This window comes from Kogia breviceps, chromosome 14 (assembly GCF_026419965.1).
Source record: "Kogia breviceps isolate mKogBre1 chromosome 14, mKogBre1 haplotype 1, whole genome shotgun sequence".
In the NCBI taxonomy this organism is placed as follows: domain Eukaryota; kingdom Metazoa; phylum Chordata; class Mammalia; order Artiodactyla; family Physeteridae; genus Kogia; species Kogia breviceps.
Genome location: NC_081323.1, coordinates 81419249 through 81439683, shown reverse-complemented (window position 1 = coordinate 81439683; position 20435 = coordinate 81419249). Strand labels below are relative to the sequence as shown.

At 50.2% G+C, this 20435-nt stretch overlaps 1 protein-coding gene across 1 annotated transcript; it reads right to left on the bottom strand.

Annotated features, from left to right (window-relative positions):
- Window positions 1–213: 213 nt before the first annotated feature.
- Window positions 214–20227, bottom strand: RFC2 (replication factor C subunit 2). The gene is made up of 11 exons (XM_059037256.2): window positions 20049–20227; window positions 17110–17179; window positions 14935–14976; window positions 14533–14639; window positions 10606–10707; window positions 9438–9538; window positions 4682–4839; window positions 4367–4432; window positions 3494–3574; window positions 2187–2300; window positions 214–623 (listed from the first exon to the last, which is right to left on the bottom strand). The coding sequence occupies exons 1-11, from the start codon at window positions 20153–20155 to the stop codon at window positions 513–515; spliced, it is 1059 nt and encodes a 352-aa protein (XP_058893239.1). The 5' UTR covers window positions 20156–20227; the 3' UTR covers window positions 214–512.
- Between the last annotated feature and the right edge of the window lie 208 nt (window positions 20228–20435).

The following is a 20435-nucleotide window of genomic DNA, read 5'->3' as shown; positions in this document are numbered from 1 at the left end:
CCTCCTCCGTGATTCTTGCCAAGTCCTTTCTGAAGGGCTCAGGGCCCCGGGCTGCTCTGAGAAGCTGATAAATTACACCAAACCCTGCCTCACCCTGTGGGATTGTCCCCTAGGCTTCCAGAAAAATTGAGATTAGCCTGTCCAGTCTATTATCGAAATCACCTTTCTACCTGTAGGACGCTAGGGGCGTACACACAGAGACAGGAAGCCAGCTTTCCTTGTGGCTTTGCACTGCCACCTTTCTGCTGACAAAGCTGGACGGCTTTATTACTAAAAGGCCAACACGTGCACAGATCAAGTACTGGGCCCCGGAGGGTCTCGGGGGCCTTTCCGTGCCGTCACCCCACCACGAGTCTGAGGCTGCGGAGCAGGGGAGACGTCCTGGAAGCAAGGTGACGGCCAGGAAGATGCACCCCAGGGCCGTCCAGGGCAGCACTTTTTCCAAATCAGAAGGCTGTGGCTCCTGCCTCTCAGTGACGAGGACTCATAACCCAGCGAATGAGTTCTCTGCTCTAACTGGCGACCGGGGCCATTGTCTTCTGACACAGCCTGGCCAGGAGCCCTGCCATCTGCAGAAGGGAGTTCACGCCTTCCGCTATTTTCATATGAGTGTATCCAATTTCCTGAAAAAAAAAAAAAAAAAATCAAATTTAAATCTGGTTAATAAGTGAGGGAAGAAGTTTAGTTTTTAAAATCTAAACGAACAGTTTGCTCAAAATTGATGCCGTGAACTCAAACTCCAGCTGGAAAATGAATTCTGAGAAGTTCAATTTATTTCCTAAAAGGATGCTGATATTTCTTTGACAGGTACTGCTAAGAAAAAGAAAAAAAAAAAGCCAGACTGGGAGAAAACATGTGTAACACACATATCTGACAGAGGACTTGCAACCAGAATATATAAAGAACTCTCAAAACGCAGTAATAAGAACACAAACAACCCAATTTAAAAATGGGTAGACTTAGACACTTCCTCAGAGAAGATCATGGATGTCAAATGAGCACATGAAAAAGTACTCGACATCATTAGTTATTGGGAAATGCAAATTAAAGCCATAATGAGATACTACTATACACCTATTAGAATGGCTTAAAAAAAGACCAGCTGAGCATTTCAAGTGCTGGCCAGAAGGGGGATCGCCTGGAATGCTCACATATTGCTGATACAAAGGCAAAATTCTATAGCCACTTTGGAAAAGTTTGGAAGTTTCCTATAAAGTTAACCCTTCGATTACCATTCAACCAAGGAATCTCACTCCCGGGAAGTTACCCAAGAGAAATGAAAACTGGGGTTCATGTTCACACCAGTTCACGTACACAAACGTTTATAGTAGTTCTATTCATTGTCACCAAAATCTGGAAACTCAAATGTCCTTCAACTGGTGAACAACAGTGGGACATCCACACAAGGGAACACGACTCAGCGATGAAAAGGACCCACCGGCCCAGGCAACAACGTGAACAAATATAAAATGCATTCAGTGAAGTGAGAGAAGCCAGACTTAAAAGGTTACATTCTGCTTGATTCCACTTGTATGACCTTCTGGAAAATTCTGTCCCCCAAATAGAAAACAGATCAGTGGTTTCCAGGTGCTACGGGGAAGAGCTGACTACGGAGCGGCCCATACATTTGGGGAGATTACAGAGCTGCTCATATCTTGATTGTAGTGGCGTTTACAAGACTGAATGCTTTTGTCAACAGAATGCACCCAAGAGGCTGAATTTTTCTCTATTTAAATGACACCTCAGTTAATCTCACTTAAACAACAAACAAATAAATACCTCTCTCATAAAGAGAGCCATTCCAAGGAACGCTAGGTCACTGCCTGGCAGCACTGACTTAAACAAACCCCCAGCCCCCAGGATCACTGGCCACTGACTGAGCATCTTCCAGACACCTGGCCTGTGCGTAAAACAAAACCTCAGCGTGGCCCACATTCTTTTTTTTTTGCAGTACGCGGGCCTCTCACCGCTGTGGCCCCTCCCACTGCAGAGCACAGGCTCCGGATGCGCAGTCCCAACGGCCATGGCCCACGGGCCCAGCCGCTCTGCGGCACACGGGATCCTCCCGGACCGGGGCACGAACCCGCGACCCCTGCAGCGGCAGGCGGACTCCCAACCACTGCGCCACCAGGGAAGCCCGTGGCCCACATTCTTGACGGGAGAAGCATTGCTCTACTCTCACTAACCTTAATAAACTCCAGTTTCAAGTATTCTGCCATTTGGAAGGTTTTACACACTCGAAAAATGTTGCCAATGATGTCTTCTGGGGAATAGCCAAGATGCCACAGGTGAGCGAGGATCTAGACAAAAGCAAACACACGGAGGCCGTGTGACTCCGTGAACAACAAGGGTACTGGGGGAAGTGAGGTCAAACCCACACCAGTCTCAGGCCTGTCACACAGCTGGGAGCAGACAGGCCATCTGAGACAGCACGAGTGCTTCTGACAATGGGCCCAGCGCAGCGGCCCTGCCGGTGGGCTGCACCCTTTAGGTCACGTGGGGTAATTGATCTTCCCGGCAGGCAGGGAGATAGTATCGCAAACGTTTTAAACCATACTGCAAGACGGTCTACCACCATACCCTGTAACGTCTTTATCCAAGGCTCTTAAAAAGCCTTTTTAATCGTCCCAGTAAGCACCCCCAGAGTGTCTGCTATGCTCTCTGAGCTGCCACTCTCATTAATGAACACCCCCGGCACGATTAGGCCTGAACAAACCCTGACCAGGGCAGAGATGACCGCAGTGGTCTCAGCCTCCTGCTTTCTCAACCCCAGGTCCCAGTTCCAACGCTCACCCCACCCCAACCGCAGGGTCTGGAGTCCTTGGCTCCCTGGGGCAAACGCGGGTGGGGGGGAAGCCCCGTGGCCACAAATCTGACGGCGTCCTTCAGGCCACGTGCCTGGGTCTCCCTGCCTTGCACGCCAGTTTCACGAGAGGTCGAGCTCTGCCCTAAACCCTCTCAGCTTCTAGCTTAGTTTGGTGGCAGCATGCGGAGGGAAACCGGCTGCAATCAGAGCAACGGCCTCAGATCACATCAGGGCCCCCCATGTGGACTTGAGGGTCACCTACACCCCAACGCTGCCCACAGGGATCTGCTCACAGGACCAGGCTCTGGGTCCCAGGATGCCCACTCCCAGGCCCTTCAGGAAGATGAGGGGGACAGCTCCCCTCCGCAAGGAGAAAGATGGCTTTTCTCTACAAAGCAAGGAATTGGGCTGTTCTTTCCTCATGTCCTAGGAGGACAAATTCCTCTTGCAGAGAATATAATTCGAGTAGAAAGGCATGACTTTGAATTCCAGGTCTATTACTTTTAAGCAGTGTGATTTAGAGAAACGAGGTTAGCCTCTGAGCCAGTTTTCTCACCTGCAGAGGGTACCCAACTCCTGGCATCAGTTAAGAATGAAGCAAAAGCCCCCAGCACAGGGAGCGCCCTCTCTGCCCGGCTCAAGAAGCGAGAGGTTCCCCCCGAGTCAGGAACCGGGGAGGAGACCCACCTTGTAGGCCTCATCGATACTGGCGCTCACACAGTGCTGTATCATCTCCTTCACCAGCAAGGGGTGGGGCTCGTCACACACCTGACCAAACAGAAAAGAGGGGCCGGTGTGGGGCTGAGGGGGACCGTCCGAGGAGGAGCCCTGGCAGACCCACGTCTGGGCGAGCTCGGTACCCCCCGTCTTCACTTGCTGTGTACACTGAATTCTGCAGCAGACAGAACCAGGTTTGGGAATGCCTCCCTCACCACCAGGGTCGCCACCAAATAGAGTTCGGTGTCGACCTCCTGCGGTGAGGAGAAGCCTCGGGCGTGATCATTACAGATTTCTCACACAAGATGAACTCACAAGAGCCAATGAGGAATGTACGCTCAAGGCGCAGCTTCAAAGCCGCGAGTCACCTGTCTTACGTCACTGGGAAGATCACGTGCCCAGTGGACTCTCCGAATCCGCTTAAGAACTGCGAGGTCTTTGGGGCCAACCTCCCACCTGGAATAGGAACAGGCCTGCCCTGGACACGGCCCCCAGCCTCAGCGTGATCTCGGGCCTGTTCCCTCAGCCCCAAAATGACGAGAACATCTGCGTGCAGGGAAGTGTGAGGACCAAACGGGACACACGTGGAGGCCCCGGGCCTGCCGCAGCGGCGGGCCACGCCCACCACCCACACCGTGCCACAGCCAAGCCCCTCCTGCTCTCCGCGGAGGCGGGGAAGCCGAAGTGGACCAAGGGGAACAGGACTGCTCCCCTCCCTGCTCCCGGGGGGGGGGGGGGGGCGAGTCTGTGCCCCCTCCTCCCAACACGCCCACCCGCCCTCCTCTGCTGGCCCCGGCAGGTGAACGATGCTCTGTCGACGGTGATGCCCACGCCAGCTTTTACCTTGAACACGTTCTCACTGTTGATGAAGCCGAATCCCGAGAAGGTGGACTGCAAGTTGTTCAACGCCTGCCAAGGAACGGACACAAGGCCGGGGGGATCTTCAGTCTCTGCGCCCCCATCTCCCCTCTTGGGATCCAAGCTTACCCCCCTCCTTGCGGGCCTGCTCCCCGCTGGCCTGAGGCCCCACCGGTGTATCGGGTCAACGTTTCCCAGTCTGGCTACGCTCATCCCCAGGCAGCAGTCGCCCCCCTCTCCCCCCAAAACGAGGGGTGCCGCAAGCCCGGGAGGCCGGCGCCCAAGCGGCGGCGCGCGCACCTGCCTCATGTCGCCCTGTGCGGTGAAGAGGATGGCTTCCAGGCCATCGTCTGTGTACGGCACCTCCTCCTTCTCGATGACGCTCAGCAGCCTGGCAAGAATCTGGGCGTCGGTCAGCTTGGTGTAGCGGAGGACAGCGCACCGGGACTGAATGGGCTCTGGACGAGGCAGGAAGAGAGTCAGGCTCCCCAGCAGAGCACGGCGTGACCCGGTCGGTCCTTCAGTTACCCGGAAGCGGCCACACGAGCCACGTGGCCCGGCCATGCTGGCACCACAACCCCTGCCCAGCACTGCTCAAGAGGGACTTGGCAAACAGGGCTCCGCTTCAAAATATCAACCAATAGTGGCCTCAGCTAGGACTGCCCGGGCTGACCTTGGCTGGCCAGGGCTTCCGGAAGGGGAAAAGATCCTCCAGGATAGAGACAGCCACGTGCCACAGCCCACAGGAGAGTCAGTGCTGGCCCAGGTGGACTCCTGAACCACCGTGTAGGAGGTACGTCTGGGCCCTTCTGGGCAGGTCACGACCCAGCCAGTCTGGGGAGAGAACAGGGCACCTGCGTGGCTTCTTGAAGCTCCCACGGGAGACTCCGATGCACAGGAGAACCACCAGGTAGATGAATGCCGAATTCTGGATGCTATCCCTGACCTTCAGTTCAGGCTATGACAACAGCGTCTCCGTGATCTCCACGCCCCGAGTGGGTCTCTCTCTGATCCAGCCTGCTCTGCTGCCCCACTGGCCTTCCTCAAAATGTGTCGATCCGTCACCTCTGCCTGCCCAGGCAAACCCTTCAACTGCCCGCCAAGGTCACAGCACAGACCACCTCTGACCCTCCTACATAAAATCGTACGCAAACCTCACCCGTCTCTCCTCTCCTAAGCCCGGGTGCCTCCCGTGGAAAAGCCGACCTGTGCTCTCCGGGCGGCTCTTCCCACCAAGGACGTCCTTTCCCAGCTTCTTCCCACTTAAATCACAACCGTCACTGAAAAAGCTCTTCTCCCACCGCCCTCCTGGCGGAGCCGGCCCAGACCACCCCAGACTGAGGTGACCGCCCCTCCTTTGCTCTCACATACACTTTCAAGGACCATGTTCCCGTTAGTGTATTTGCATTAAAGAAACCAGTTGCATACCACGACCTGGCCCTGGCTCCTCAGGGCTTAGGTTTGCCGGGATAGAGGCGTGAGCATTAACAGGGACGTTCCCACACCCTGGGACAGGGCCATGGAAGAGGCTGGCAGGAACGGCTCCAGGAGCCCAGCCAGAGAGCGATCGGCTCGGTGGAGGTGAGTTCTGAGCTGGGCCTTTAGGGACGAGCTTTCCAGACCGGAAAGGCAAAAGGAAGAGCACATTCAAAGGCGAGAGTGATGAAAGGGCACAGGGGCTTCGGGGAACCACGAGGCACTGTGCGGCTGCATCACACAGGGTGGGAGGAGATGAGGCTGCAGGTAGTGGGCTCCCGTGTGCTAGGATGGGGGCGCGCGTGGCTGTGTGGGCAATGAGGGACCACTGAAGGGTTCAGTGAGGCAGTGGCAGGGTCAGACCTGTGCTGAGAAGACCCCGGCAGCCAGCTGGTGACTCAGGTGCAGAGAAGCTGCAGGGACACTACACCAGTGAAGGGGAGACACTGAGGCCAGACCTAGAGTGAGGGAAGGAGGGGCAGGGGCTCAAGACACTGGGGAGGTGGGATGACCTTGGATCTGACTCTGGTGAGGAGCTGGCTGCGGGGGTGAGCAGAAAAGGGAGGGGCTGAGATGGCTCAGGGCTTGCTGGCTTTGGGACGCACCCCCCGCCTTGTGTGAACCCCTGATGGGCCGGGACAGAGCCTCCTACGGATGTGTAGCCTCCGCTGTGCCTTGTGCAGAGGAGATGCTGTGCACATCAAATACTGTGCTCAACATCTGTCCAATGGATGAGACGTTTCAAACAACAGCTTTCCTAAGAGTTCATTTCAGTTTACCTGAAATCAGGAAGATTCATGACAGAACCTTATTCACATATTTGGCTTATCAGCACAGACAAGAGAAAGACCAATTCAAACGGGAGTTCTTGGGACTTCCCTGGTGGTCCAGTGGTTAGGACTCCATGCTTCCAATGCACGGGGCATGGGTTTGATCCCTGGTCGGGGAACTAGGATCCCACCTGCCACGCGGCCACGTGGCCAAAAAGTAAAAAAAAAAAAGAAAAAACGAAACAAAAAAAACGCAATGGAATTCTTATCCAAAAGCAATTAATATGCAAACTGCACTAGAAGTTTCCTTTCATAGATTTTGCTCTTTGGAGAAGTACCGAAAGCTGCGAATTCAGATACACGTCAGAATAAAGCAGCCACAGCCTTCCTCCAAGAAAGCAGAGCTCTCCCTTAACTGGTATAACTCCAGGAGCTAAGGTGAGGTTGTTACTGACAGTTTCAAAAATCAGCTCTGCAGTGATCTGATCATGAACCATTTCCTCTAAAGCTAAGCAATACATTTCTTTAGAGATTTGGTTTACATGGTTCTTATATCCCTTTAGAAATTAAAAAATAATCAGAATGCTACCTATATATACCAGAAAAATTAAGTTCATGAAAAGGGAGGGCCAGACCTTTCTCCACCAATAACTGCAGTTTCAAATCACTAAACAGACTCATCCACGCATAGCCCTATGCAAAATGCACCGGGGGGATGGCTTCACAGGCGAATTCTATCAAATATTATGGAGAACAGTATGGAGGTTCCTAAAAAAACTAAAAATAGAACTACCGTATGACCCCGCAATCCCACTACTGGGCATATACCCTGAGAAAACCATAATTCAAAAAGAGTCATGTACCACAATGTTCACTGCAGCTCTATTTACAATAGCCAGGACATGGAAGCAACCTAAGTGTCCACTGACAGATGAATGGATAAAGAAGACGTGGCACATATATACAATGGAATACTACTCAGCCATAAAAAGAAATGAAATTGAGTTATTTGTAGTGAGATGGATGGACCTAGGGTCTGTCATACAGAGTGAAGTCAGTCAGAAAGAGAAAAACAAATACCATATGCTAACACATATATATGGAATCTAAAAAAATTAAAAATGGTTCTGATGAACCTAGGGGCAGGACAGGAATAAAGATGCAGACGTAGAGAATGGACTTAAGGACACAGGGAGGGGGAAGGGTAAGCTGGGACAAAGTGAGAGAGTAGCATTGACATGTATACACCACCAAATGTAAAACAGATAGCTAGTGGGAAGCAGCTGCATAGCACAGGGAGGTCAGCTCCATGCTTTGTGACCACCTAGAGGGGTGAAATAGGGAGGGTGGGAGGGAGATGCAAGAGGGACGGGATATGGGGATATATGTACACATATAGCTGATTCACTTTGTTCTACAGCAGAAACTAACACAACATTGTAAAGCAATTATACTCCAATAAAGATGTTTAAAAAAGAGTATAGCACAGCTACCTTGTGTGATACCACTCAGTTGTTAGTTAGCGGAGCAGGGATTTGATTTGAAATCTGTTTACTTACAAAGTTCATGTTGTTTCCAGTTAAGTTGCTGATCTGGAAAGTTGAACATTACTTGGTAAAATCTGGACTCTGTAGTTTCCCTACTCTTGCCATTACCTATAGATAGAATTTTGACTTCTAGGATATTGTTCATTTCACTTTCACAGTAAAATTTATAATAAAAATTTAAATTATAAAAAAATGCACTGGGGGGTGGGGGCAGTTCTTTAAGTATAACACGACTTCTGCCCTCCCACTGGTAAGGAGACAAGCAACATACATGGCCATAAATCAAGACCTTTTAGCACAGTTTCCTCCAGTGCACCATGGGTGTCTTGAAGGTAGAGAATGTTTCTTGTTAAACTCTGTCTGCTCTGCACTAGCCCGGTGCCTGACACCTACTAGGAACAGAGTAGATGTCTGTGGAATAGATTCATGACCTGGGGAAGGTCAAGGGACACGAGCCCACTGGGGCTGGAGACAATGACTTTGTGGGGGCATCATGGTTGGTACCACACTTGTCTGGGTGGAGAAGGAGGAGCCGGACGGCTGAGCTTACACAGGCTGGGGGTTAGGAGGGCGGATGTGAGGCAAGGACAGAGGGACAAGAGAGCTGTGAGACATGGTCAGAGAGAGAGTGAAAAAAAGCTGGACTGTGCTCAATCAAGTCGGTATCAGAAAGGGAAGGATGTGAAACCAGCAGGAAGTTGAGACACTGAGGTGGGAGGGCTCAGAGCAGTGAGGAAGAAGACAGACGGCTGGGAGGGAGGGAAGGAGGGAGGGAGGGAGGGGGCCGGAAGGACCAACGCCAGGTCAGGAAGATGAGCGTGTGAGGTTTCACAGGGGAGGCAACTCCTGGTAACGACAAAACCCAGCGTGCAGACACACTGTGTGCCAAGCGCTCCGGACACACAGAAAGCGCAAGAGCACATCTGCACAGGGGCCGTGACCATGGCGCTGCGCACAGGATACCAAAACATCACATGTGCCTGTGATGCAAGAGTCAGACAGACCCGGGGCTCCAATCCCAGCTCTTCGGCTTGCTGTGAGACTTTGGGCAAACCACTCAACCTCTCTGAGCTCCATGTTTTTTCCATCTCTAAGGTGGCGCTAATAATACCTCCCTCCGCATAGAATCATGTAAGATTAAATGAGAAAGCGGATTATACAGTGCTCAGCCCACGGCAGGCGATCAAAAAGCCCCTTCTCTTCTACTGCTGAAGAGCCAACGTGAACGGCACGTGGACCGAGCCACGCAGAGCGGACCCTCACCTATGATTTTATCCGAAGCATTACAAGCAAGAGCGAAGCGGGTCGTTTTGGAGTAGATTTCCATGGTTCTCCTCAAGGCTTGCTGGGCTCCATCAGTCATGCTGAGAAGAAAAACACAAGGCGCGGTTTGCAGCTGGGACCCAAGGTCCACGGGACACAGATCCCCTCCTACGGACCCTGGGAGGCCTACACTCCTGATTGGGCATGCTCAGTCTCTCTCCGGGACCCCGTGTGGGTCTCACGCAGACAGGCTGCACGCGGGCACAGCAGAGGCCCTGCAGGCAGGCTGCCTGGCTCACCTCAAAGATCCTTCATCCACTCCCGTGGGACCTTTAGGCAAATTATCTGAGCCTCAGTGTCACCGCCTATAAGGAGATAATGCTACTGCCCGCCTCAGAGGGTTGTTATGGCAATTAAATAAAACAATAACATGTAAAGTGTGTAGCAGAGCACCTGGCACAATGCAAATGCTTACAGATACGTGCTGGATAAATGTTAGCGGCTCTGACTGCTGGAAATGATGTTACAGTAAAATGGTTAAGTGGATCCCCACTATGGAACAGAAGGGAACAGAATACAGCAATTAAAACCTATGCTCACAACAAGATCATAATAACATGGAACTCTGCTTTTCACGTTAAACGGCAAAACCAGGATACCAAAATTATAATTATTATCATCTCAACTATGTAAAAAGGCACAGTGTAGAAAAACAGGAGATAAAATAAAGCAAGAAATTATCCATATCTTTAAAAATTTCTTCAAAGAACATGAATTACTGTTCTTTTTCTAAGTGGCACTTAACATTTTTACATTTATACTGATAATGACTGCACTACGTTGTGAATGTACTACATGCTGCTGAATGGTACACTTTGAAATGGTGACTTTTCTGTTAGATATATTTCACCACACAATTTTTAAAAATCATTTAAATTATGCGTGCAAGTGATGCTGGAACAAACACATTAGCTGTCTTAGACAAATGTTTGTAAGTTGCTTGATTAAGATCAGGTTTAAGGCCCAGGCCTCTATTAAATCTCTTTTGAAGGGGTGATAAGCAAATCTGTCACAGAAGTGCAAAGGTGAGAGCTCTTCCTCCGGATTTAACACAGCCAGATAAAAGACCTAGAGATCAAGGTAAAAAGTTCCCGGCAAAGCGCTCTACCTGTCGGCTTCATCCAGGATGATGATCTTGTGTCGCCCTTTGGGAAGGGTGACTTTCTGTTGCGCAAACATTTTGATTTTGTTCCTCACAACGTCAATGCCCCTGAAACAATCAGCCACAGTATTATTGTCACCTTCTGAGACCAATTCACTCACCTTCACGGGGACTTTCAACCCTCAGGACACCATCGTGGACCCAACTTTAGTTTTTTAAGTTTCTTTCTGGGCAATCTAACTATTTAGAAGGACTGTCATTCATTACTTTTATTCCTTCTTGGACGTCTTCAGAAGAACTTTTTAAAAACAGAATGAAATTCATTTTATTTTGCAATTATCATACGGGTCCACTGGACTCTTTATAATCTAAGATACATTTGGGGGGTCTCAGTGATCTTACGCATCCTGTATCTTAAAATGTTTGCTCCTTCACTACCACTTATTTCATCATTACTCATCAATTATTCCCAACTATGCTAAAAAAGACTAAAATAATAAAATGAAAGAATGATGGAAATGCTTAGAAGATCGATGCAATATTCGGAAAAAATGTTACTACTGCCTCATCCTTCAGTGTTTTGTTGTTTCGTGAGGTACTACATTATCTTTCTGGAAGATACAAAAGTAGTTCAGATACACCATCTGAAAGCTTTCATTGGCCACAGCCAAAAATTCAAAATTTTTCATTTTCGACCCATAATGTCACAGAGAAAAGAAATGACAGCGTAAGATGTTTCATCATTATAAGACAAGTCAGAAAATGAAGCAGAGAGACAGCAGGATTCTAGACTCTGACGATGATGATGGTGAAATAGATCACATAAACAAAATTTCAGACTACGAGTCTTCAGATGCCAAAATCCTCCATGAATTTTCTCAAACTTAAGAATCAAGGCGTGAACATATTTCTAAGGACAAAAACTAAACATATTTTCACCCAGTTAGCCACTCAACAGGAAGGACTTAGCTCTCCAATGTCTTGTGACAGGAACTTGGACCATCCTGTTTGGCTAAAAGAACATGTGACAGGACTTCCCTGGTGGCGCAGTGGTTAAGAATCTGCCTGCCAATGCAGGGGACACAGGTTCGAGCTCTGGTCTGGGAAGAGCCCACATGTCGTGGAGCAACTAAGCCCTCAAGCCACAACTACTGAGCCTGCGTGCCCAAACTACTGAGCCTGACTGCCACAACTACTGAAGCCCGTGAGCCTAGAGCCTGTGCTCCATAAGAGAAGCCACTGCAATGAGAAGCCCGAGAGCCACAATGAAGAGTAGCCCCTGCTCGCCGCAACTAGAGAAAGCCTGAGAGCAGCAACGAAGACCCAACACAGCCAATAAATAAATAAATAAATAAATGTATTTTTTTAAAAAAAAGAACACGTGACAGTATTTGTTCATCTTTGATGATATTCGAACACCCACATTTACAGGTACAGTTTGTAAGTGATCAAAAGCTGAAGGCAGGTGTGTATAATAAGGTTCCTGGAAGGAAACAGATGATAAAGGAACCCAAAAAAGCCATTGTATGGATCCCTCTAATAAATCTAAAATTGAAAATATTTGCAATTATGGGCCAGTCTCTCTTCAACAAAGTTAAGAGCCACCAAAGTTTTCAAAGTTTTCTGTTGGTATTTGCTATCTGGAATCGGCATTTACAAAAGGGCTCGACTGCAGGCGTGTTCATGGCAGCCGATGAGCTGTTGGTTGCATTCACAGGACAGAGCCCGTTTCAGGTCTGTATACATCATCAAAACCAGGAAAACGCTGCAGAGTAGAGAACCACGTCCTCAGGGAATAACCAAAGGCAGACTTTGCAGACATTTTATTCAACAGGTCATTTTATAATCCTCTACTATCCCATGTCTAAAAAGTAAACTGGGGGAGTTCCCTGGCAGTCCAGTGGTTAGGACTCGTCTCTCTCACTGCCGTGGGGGGGGGGGGGGTTCTATCCTTGGTCGGGGAACTAAGATCCCACAAACTATGCAGTGCAGTCGAAAATAAATAAATAAATTAATTAATTAATAAAAACAAAAAGGTTAAGATGGTAAATTTAATGTTTAAAAAAAATAAAAGTAGTAGGGACTTCCCTCGTGGCACAGTGGTTAAGAATTCGCCTGCCAATGCAGGGGACACAGGTTCGATCCCTGGTCCGGGAAGATCCCACGTGCCGCGGAGCAACTAAGCCCGTGCGCCACAACTACTGAGCCTGCGCTCTGGAGCCTGCGAGCCGCAGCTGCTGAAGCCCACATGCCTAGAGCCCATGCTCCACTACAAGAGAAGCCACCGCAGTGAGAAGCCCACGCACCTCAACGAAGAGTAGCCTCCACTCGATGTGACTAGAGAAAGCCGGCGTGTACCAACGAAGATCCAACGCAGCCAAAAAGAAATTTAAAACAAAAAAGTAAACCAGCAGCCCACCTCCATTAGGATGGTTACTAACAACAACAGAAAATAACAAGTGCGCTGTCGACGGGAATGTAAAATGGTGCAGCCACTATGGAAAACAGTACAGCGGTCCCTCAAAAATTGAAACACAGAATTACCAGATAATCCAGTGATTCCATTTCTGAGTCTATATCTGAAAGAACTGAAAGCGGGGTCTCAAAGAGATATTTGTGCACCCCTGCTCATAGCAGTATTATTCACAATTCATAATATTTAAAAGATGAAAGCAACGCCAAGTGTCCATTGTCAGCTGAATGGATAAACAAAACATGGTGGTATATACCACTCAGCCTGAAAAAGGAAGGACATTGTGACATGTGCTACAACATGGAGGAACCTGAAATATGTGTGAAATAAGCCAGTCACAAAAGCACAAACGCTGTATGATTCTACTTGTGTGCGGTTCCTAGAATAGTCAACTCAGAGAGACAGAAAGTCACATGGTGGGTGCCAGGGGCTGAGGGAGGGGAATGGGGAGTTGTTGTCTAATGGGTGTAGAGTTTCCGTTTGGGAAGAAGAAAACAGTCTGGAGATCTGTTGCACAATAATGCGAATGTACCCAATGCCACTGAACTGTACACTCAAAGATCGTTAAGATGGTAATTTTTTTTTAAATAAATTTATTTTATGTATTTATTTATTTTTGGCTGTGTTGGGTCTTCATCACTGCGTGCGGGCTTTCTCTAGTTGCGACAAACGGGGGCTACTCTTCGTTGCGGTGCGCAGGCTTCTCATTGTGCAGGCTCCTCTTGTTGCAGAGCACGGGCTCTAGGCACGTGGGCTTCAGTAGTTGTGGCACGTGGGCTCAGTAGTTCTGGCACACGGGCTCTAGAACTCAGACTCAGTAGTTGTGTTGCATGGGCTTAGTTGCTCCGCGGCATGTGGGATCTTCCCAGACCAGGGCACGAACCCGTGTCCCCTGCATTGGCAGGCGGATTCTTAGCCACTGCGCCACCAGGGAAGTCCCAAGATGATAAATTTTACGCGATGTGTATTTCAGCACAATTAAAAGTAATTTTAAAAATCTCCATTAAAAAAAAAAAAAAAACTAGGGCTTCCCTGGTGGCGCAGTGATTGAGAGTCCGCCTGCCGATGCAGGGGACATGGGTTCGTGCCCCGGTCCGGGAAGATCCCACATGCAGCAGAACGGCTGGGCCCGTGAGCCATGGCCGCTGAGCCTGAGTGTCCGGAGCCTGTGCTCCGCAACGGGAGAGGCCACAGCAGTGAGAGGCCCCAGCAGTGAGGGGCCCGCGTACCACAAAAACAAAAAACAAAAACCAAAAGACTAAACCAGTAAGTCAAGTGCTTATGATGCCACATCAACGAGCCAGCAATCCCCATTCTCTTTCATTGGAAAGATTAAAGGAAAACACAAAGCCAGCAAAACAAGGTCTATAAGTGCTACAGAGACCTGAAAAAAGGTTGTTTCTATGACAGCTCAAAATGTAAAACACTCGCCACCCTTCAGGCCTAACTCCCGGGTGTACCTGTCGTTTGAGGCATTGAGCTCCAAAACGGCGTCCTTGAAGGCCGGGCCCAGCAGGGCTCGGGCCAAACACAGGACGCTGGTAGTTTTGCCGGTTCCCGGGGGGCCCTAGGAACGAGACCTCCCGTAAGTGCTTCAAGCCAGCAGAATGAACGGAACGAGAACTCCCGATTTACTGCTCACCACTGTCTGCGCTCAGCCCCCCGCCGAGAACCCTCCCCACCCGACCCCCACCCATGGCACACACCAAATCAATACAGCAACCAACCCGCACGCCTGACCAGTGGGAGGCGGGAATGGTACGGGCTCTGGCGGCCATGGAAGCTCTGCACACGAGAAAGCGCTTAAGAGGGGGCAAAACCAGACCCCAAGATGTCCGACAAGGCCAGGACCCAGTACTCACAGCAATGATGATATTGGGCACGTTCCCTTCTCTTGCAAAGACCTGAAGGAAGAAATGCTCATTGCAACTGGTTCATCTGCAAACCTGAGGAGCTAGGTCTCCCCAACCACACAGGCCCGTGCAGCAAACATGGCTACAAACTGTTCCATGCGGGTGCCCCGTGGAACACTCAGGCCGACACATTCAAAACTGAATTCAACACTTTCCCCTATAAACCTGAGGTCCCCCCGTGTTTCCCCTTCCATGGGCTGCCAACGGCATCAACCCTCCCGCCTACACCAGGAACCTGGAGGTCACCGTCATCCTTGACCGGCCTTCTCCCTCACCCCACGCAGCCCCTCAGTGACAAAAGCTGGGCCCCTCTGTCTCCTTTATCTGGAGACCACTTCCTTCTCTTCCGCCCACTGCCACTTTCTTAGCCCATGACCTCTTTTTTAAAAATTATTATCATTTTTTTAAAAAATTTTCATTGGAGTCTAGTTGATTTACAATGTTGTGTTAGTTTCAGGTGTACAGCAAAGTGAATCAGTTATACATATACATATATCCACTCTTTTTCAGATGCTTCTTAGCCCATTACCTCTTGCCTGCATTGCTTTCAACAGGCCATTGGCTGGTCTCCTTGCCTCTCATCTTGCCCCACTCCAATCCATTTCCCATACAGTAACATAATCAATTTTCTAAAATACACATCTCTGAAAACGCTTTTACCTGACTGGAACTCTTGGATGACCCAAACCCTTAAACCTGGCTTGTGAGGCCCTGCCCACCTCACCAGCTCGCCCCTCCCACCCCCCAGGACACGTGCTCTGCAGCCTCGGTACTTGGTGGGCTCCACAGATCAGCAGCATCAGCACCTCCTGGGGGCGTGTCAGAAACGCAGACTCTCTGACCCCACTCCAGAACTACCAGATCAGAACCTGCATTTTGACAGCATGCCCAGGCGACTCGTATGCCATCCGTGGCGGGAAAGCACTACTCTGTATTCCACTCGGATGGCATTCCCCACCCCACCCCCCACCATAGAATCAGCCATGCTCTCTCTCACCTCCGGGCCTTTGCACATGCTGTTCCTGCTGCCTCCACCCCTGACCCCCCAAGTCTGGCTGACTCCCACTCAGCTTTAGTGTCACTTCTTCCATTTGGGAATTAGGACTCTGTAAGCAGGTTAACTCTTCCCTGAACTAACCCACATGCCCCCACGGCCCCCGTACGTCCCCTGGCAGAGTGCTTATCACATGGCCTGCCGACTTTAATGCTGCCCCGGTTCGACTGTAAATCCCACGCAGAGCTGGGCTCAGGTCTAGTCCGTTCACCATGATATCGACGGTTCCTAAAACCGCACTGTAACTAGCCCAGAGAAGATATTCAAATATTTGCCAAATAAATAAGTCTGTAAAATAAATAAATAGCTTCGTAGCTATTGAAGTCTAAGCCCCAGTTACTGCAGAGACCGCCTCTGTCATGTCTCAAATAGCTGGGCTTCTAGATTCTGCCTAAAGACCTCTAGGGCTGGGAATTCAAAGCTTGCTCTACTGCTGCATGTTCCCGTTTCGTGTCATCCCGAGGGCTGCTGCCTTGTCACTTAGTCGCGTTAGGCAGGGCTTAGCAATTATGACGGAGAGGAAGGTGGAGGGACTGGGCGTAGTCCACCCTGAGACCCGTTTTTATAAGCTCCCTAGCTAAGAATGGTTTTCACATTTTTAAAGGGTTGTTTAAAAAATAAACAAAGGGACTTCCCCTGGGGGTCCAGTGGTTAAGACTGCGCTTCCACTGCAGGGTTCAATACCTGGTCGGAGAACTAAGATCCCACGAGCAGCACACGTAGCACGGCCAAAAAAAAAAAATGCAGAGAATATTTGACAAAGACTTTATATGGTTTGCAAAGCCTAAAAGATCCATTCACCGGCTTTTACAGACAAAGTTTGCCACCTCTGCTCTTGAAGAATACAAAACAAGTCTGCTAAGCCCTCTCCAATGAGCCAGTCCTTCAAACACCTGAAGTTACCCACCCTGTCTTCTAGATTCCTCTCCAAACTGAATGTCTCCCATTCCCTTAATTCTTCTGGATTTGTAGCCAGCCCCCAGCTCGCTACCTTGGCCGTCTTTCTCCAAATGCCTCGAGCTTATCAAAGTCACAATCCTGAGACGTAAGATCCTCTTTTAAAAACTCACCTCCAGCCTGCTCACTGTGTCTTCATTCCCGACAATTTCATTCAGCTTTACTGGTCTATATTTTTCAACCCTGTTTTTAAGAAAATGCATAAAGATGTTGACACGGCTATTTTCACGCTACCCAAAAGAAAGCACTAAAGGGTAATTCTGGGAGCTTTGTCAGAAGATGATACACATTCAATAAAAATACATCAAATGGCTGCAGGTTTTCAATTTAAAGAGATGCCCGAGTGCCATTTGAAAAGTCAAGAGCATGAGAATTGTGCACCAAAGACTTCAAACCCGCCACAGCAGAGCAACACCTGCTGGTGCTGGAGAAGGGCCAGAGCAGGCCATCTGGAGAAATGTGACACTGTGTGGCCACAGTCTGCCCATAACAACAGAGGTCCAGCGCACGCGGCACTGACATCATTTGCTCTGACAGACATGGATGCAACGGGGCCCCTTCTCATCCCTTACCTGCCAGTGTCTGCAGACTTGTGCCAGGTGCCCAGCACAGCTGACTAGACAGAACCCGCAGGCCTATCCTGTGATCCTATTACGCTGTGTGGACTGGACAGCCTAGTGGCCTTTTCAGACCAATACTTCTTCTACTAAGCAAGCTATGCTATGAGAGAAAGTGACTTTCTCTGGCTCTGAGAATAGAAGTGGAAGTAGATTTGCAATGATTTGACCATCAGGGCTTCCTCTGCCCTTTATTATACTCCCTGATTGGCTTGTACTTGGCTTGTACTCCCTCCAGGTACTGGTTCTGCACCAGAAGGAGCTGCATGCAAAGCGTTTTTGCCACGTACTGCACTAAACAGAGACAGCTCTCCTCCAACGTCAGCAGATGGAGCATGCTTGTTCCTCCTCATTTATTCTTCATACTCAGCCCCCTCCAGGTGCCAAGCGGTGTGTACGGAGTTAGCACACTCAACGGGAAGAAAGTAGAAGGTGCAGACATGAGCAAAACATAGTTCTTGCTCTCAAGGGCTTTCCCACTAGAGGTGAGATACAGCTTGGCAAATCCCACTACAATGCTAAACTGCTTATAAAAACCATGGGCGGGCTTCCCCGGTGGCGCAGTGGTTGAGAGTCCACCTGTCGATGCAGGGGACACGGGTTCGTGCCCCGGTCCGGGAAGATCCCACATGCCACGGAGCGGCTGAGCCCGTGAGCCATGACCGCTGAGCCTGCGCGTCTGGAGCCTGTGCTCCGCAACGGGAGAGGCCACAGCAGTGAGAGGCCCGCGTACCGCAAAAAAAAAAAAAAACAAAAAAAAACACCCACGATGGGCTGTGGAAGCCCAGAGGAGGGAGGAATCGCCACCTGGGAATGTTTGGAGCTGAAATCTCAGCTAGATTTTGTTCTGTTTTAATAAATTTATTTTATTTATTTATTTTTGGCTGCATTGGGTCTTCGTTGCTGCGCGCGGGCTTTCTCTAGTTGCGGCGAGCGGGGGCTACTCTTCGTTGTGGTCCATGGGCTTCTCATTGCGGTGGCTCCTCTTGTTGCAGAGCATGGGCTCTAGGCGCCAGGGCTTCAGTAGTTGCGGCACGCAGCCTCAGTAGTTGTGGCTTGCAAGCCCTACAGCACAGGCTCAGTAGTTGTGGCGCACAGGATTAGTTGCTCCGCGGCATGTGGGTTCTTCCTGGACCAGGGCTCGAACCCGTGTCCCCCGTATTGGCAGGCAGATTCTTAACCACTGTGCCACCAGGGAAGTCCCTCTCAGCTAGACTTTGAACAAGGCAAACATACTCCTCCTTCAGGACCTTCATAGCTGCTCCCTGACTGAAAGCTCTCTCTGCCTCCATGGCCACATGGCTTCTTCCCTGAATTCAGGTCTTTACTCAAATATCATCTCATCAGAGGCCTTCCCTGACCACCATAGCGATTTACTCCACAGAAGCTGTCACCATCAAATATATGTCTACTTGTTTATTATTTACTTTGTCTTTCTCTATCAAATGTAAGCTCTGTGACAACAGAATTTGTTTTGCACACTTAAGTATCTTAAGCATCTAAAATAGGGTCATGTGTGAAAATTATAATGCCAACCACATATGTAATCTTAAACTTTCTCGTAGTCACATTTAAAAAGGTAAAAAGAAAATGGGTGAAGTTATTTTACTAATATAATTTAGAGAACCTAATATATTCAAAATATTATCATTTTCAACATGTAATCAATATAAAAATTACTAATGAGGTTTTTTTAAACTAAGTCCTTGAAATACGGTGTGTATTGTACACTTACAAGCCCATCTCAATTCGGACTAGCATCAGACTCATGTGGCTAGTGGTGGGGGGACTGGATAGCGCAGCGTAGGAAGCTATACTGCCCTTCAGTTAGGTATCTGCTCTCGCCAAGAAGAGGGGTGGGCTGGAGGGATGGGAATACGCAGCGGACAGGGAGGAAACCATTCCCACGCCCAGTGGAGAGTTCGGAGAGGTGCGCACAGGGAGTGGGAACCGAGTGGAGAGCCTGCCCTACACCTGCGCCAGTTGGCAGGTGACTTCCCAAGTCACCTTTCCTCCCAGCTGCCCAGGATGCTGCTATTTAAAGTGAGCAAGCCACGGAAAACAGGCGGGTGCCTTCACACCATCTCGATTCCGAATCTGCGTCCGACACTTCCCGCCCAGCGACCATCAGAGTCGCGGCTGGCACAGCGGCCGGTGCACCGTGGGTGGTCGCAGCAGGCGGCTATTATCACAATTAGCGTTGTTCTGACCAAGACCCCGCTTCCAGAGTTCAGACTGGTCACTCTCCACCCCGGGTGGGCTTAGCGACCCACATCCCTTGCCTCCTTCAAATAATCATCTACTGGACACCACCCCGGGGCCTCCTGCTCCGCTCAGGTGACCCCCAAATGAGCTCCCGCCCCTGGTTACCCCGGGACACACGGCCCGCCACTCGCCCACCCAGAGAACCCATCGTTGATGGTCTGGATCCTCACCATGGCAGCTCGTACTGGCCGGCGCTGCCGGGGGCTTTGCTGGGGGCCGGGTCGGTGTCCTGGGCCCCGCACTCGCCACTGCCACCTCCGCTCTCCTGCGCCTCCATTCTCCCGCCGCCACTTCCCGCCGCCCGAGACCTCACCCCATGACGCCATCACGCAGGCACCGCCCCTTGTTTGCGAGGGACTCTGGGCGCGAGCGGAAGCCTTCTTCCGCCCCTTTCTGCGCCTGCGCAGAGGGCACTGGCCTGGCGTGGGCGCTAGTTGCTATTGACGGCAGTTGCTATGGGAGACCTGGTGTCGGGTCTGGGTAGTGAGTGGAAGGCGAGACCGGACCGCATCGCCTTCCGAGAAGGCTGGTCGCTCCAAGAAGGGACGTTCGTAGGT

Excerpts from the sequence above, each read along its gene's own strand:
- RFC2 (XM_059037256.2), bottom strand. The coding sequence starts at position 20,155 with ATGGAGGCGCAGGAGAGCGGAGGTGGCAGTGGCGAGTGCGGGGCCCAG. Across the intron at positions 10,708-14,532 it reads CTCAATGCCTCAAACGACAG|GGGCATTGACGTTGTGAGGA; the intron begins GTACACCCGGGA and ends TGATTGTTTCAG. Across the intron at positions 3,575-4,366 it reads ACAGTGAGAACGTGTTCAAG|GTGTGTGACGAGCCCCACCC; the intron begins GTAAAAGCTGGC and ends CTGTTTGGTCAG.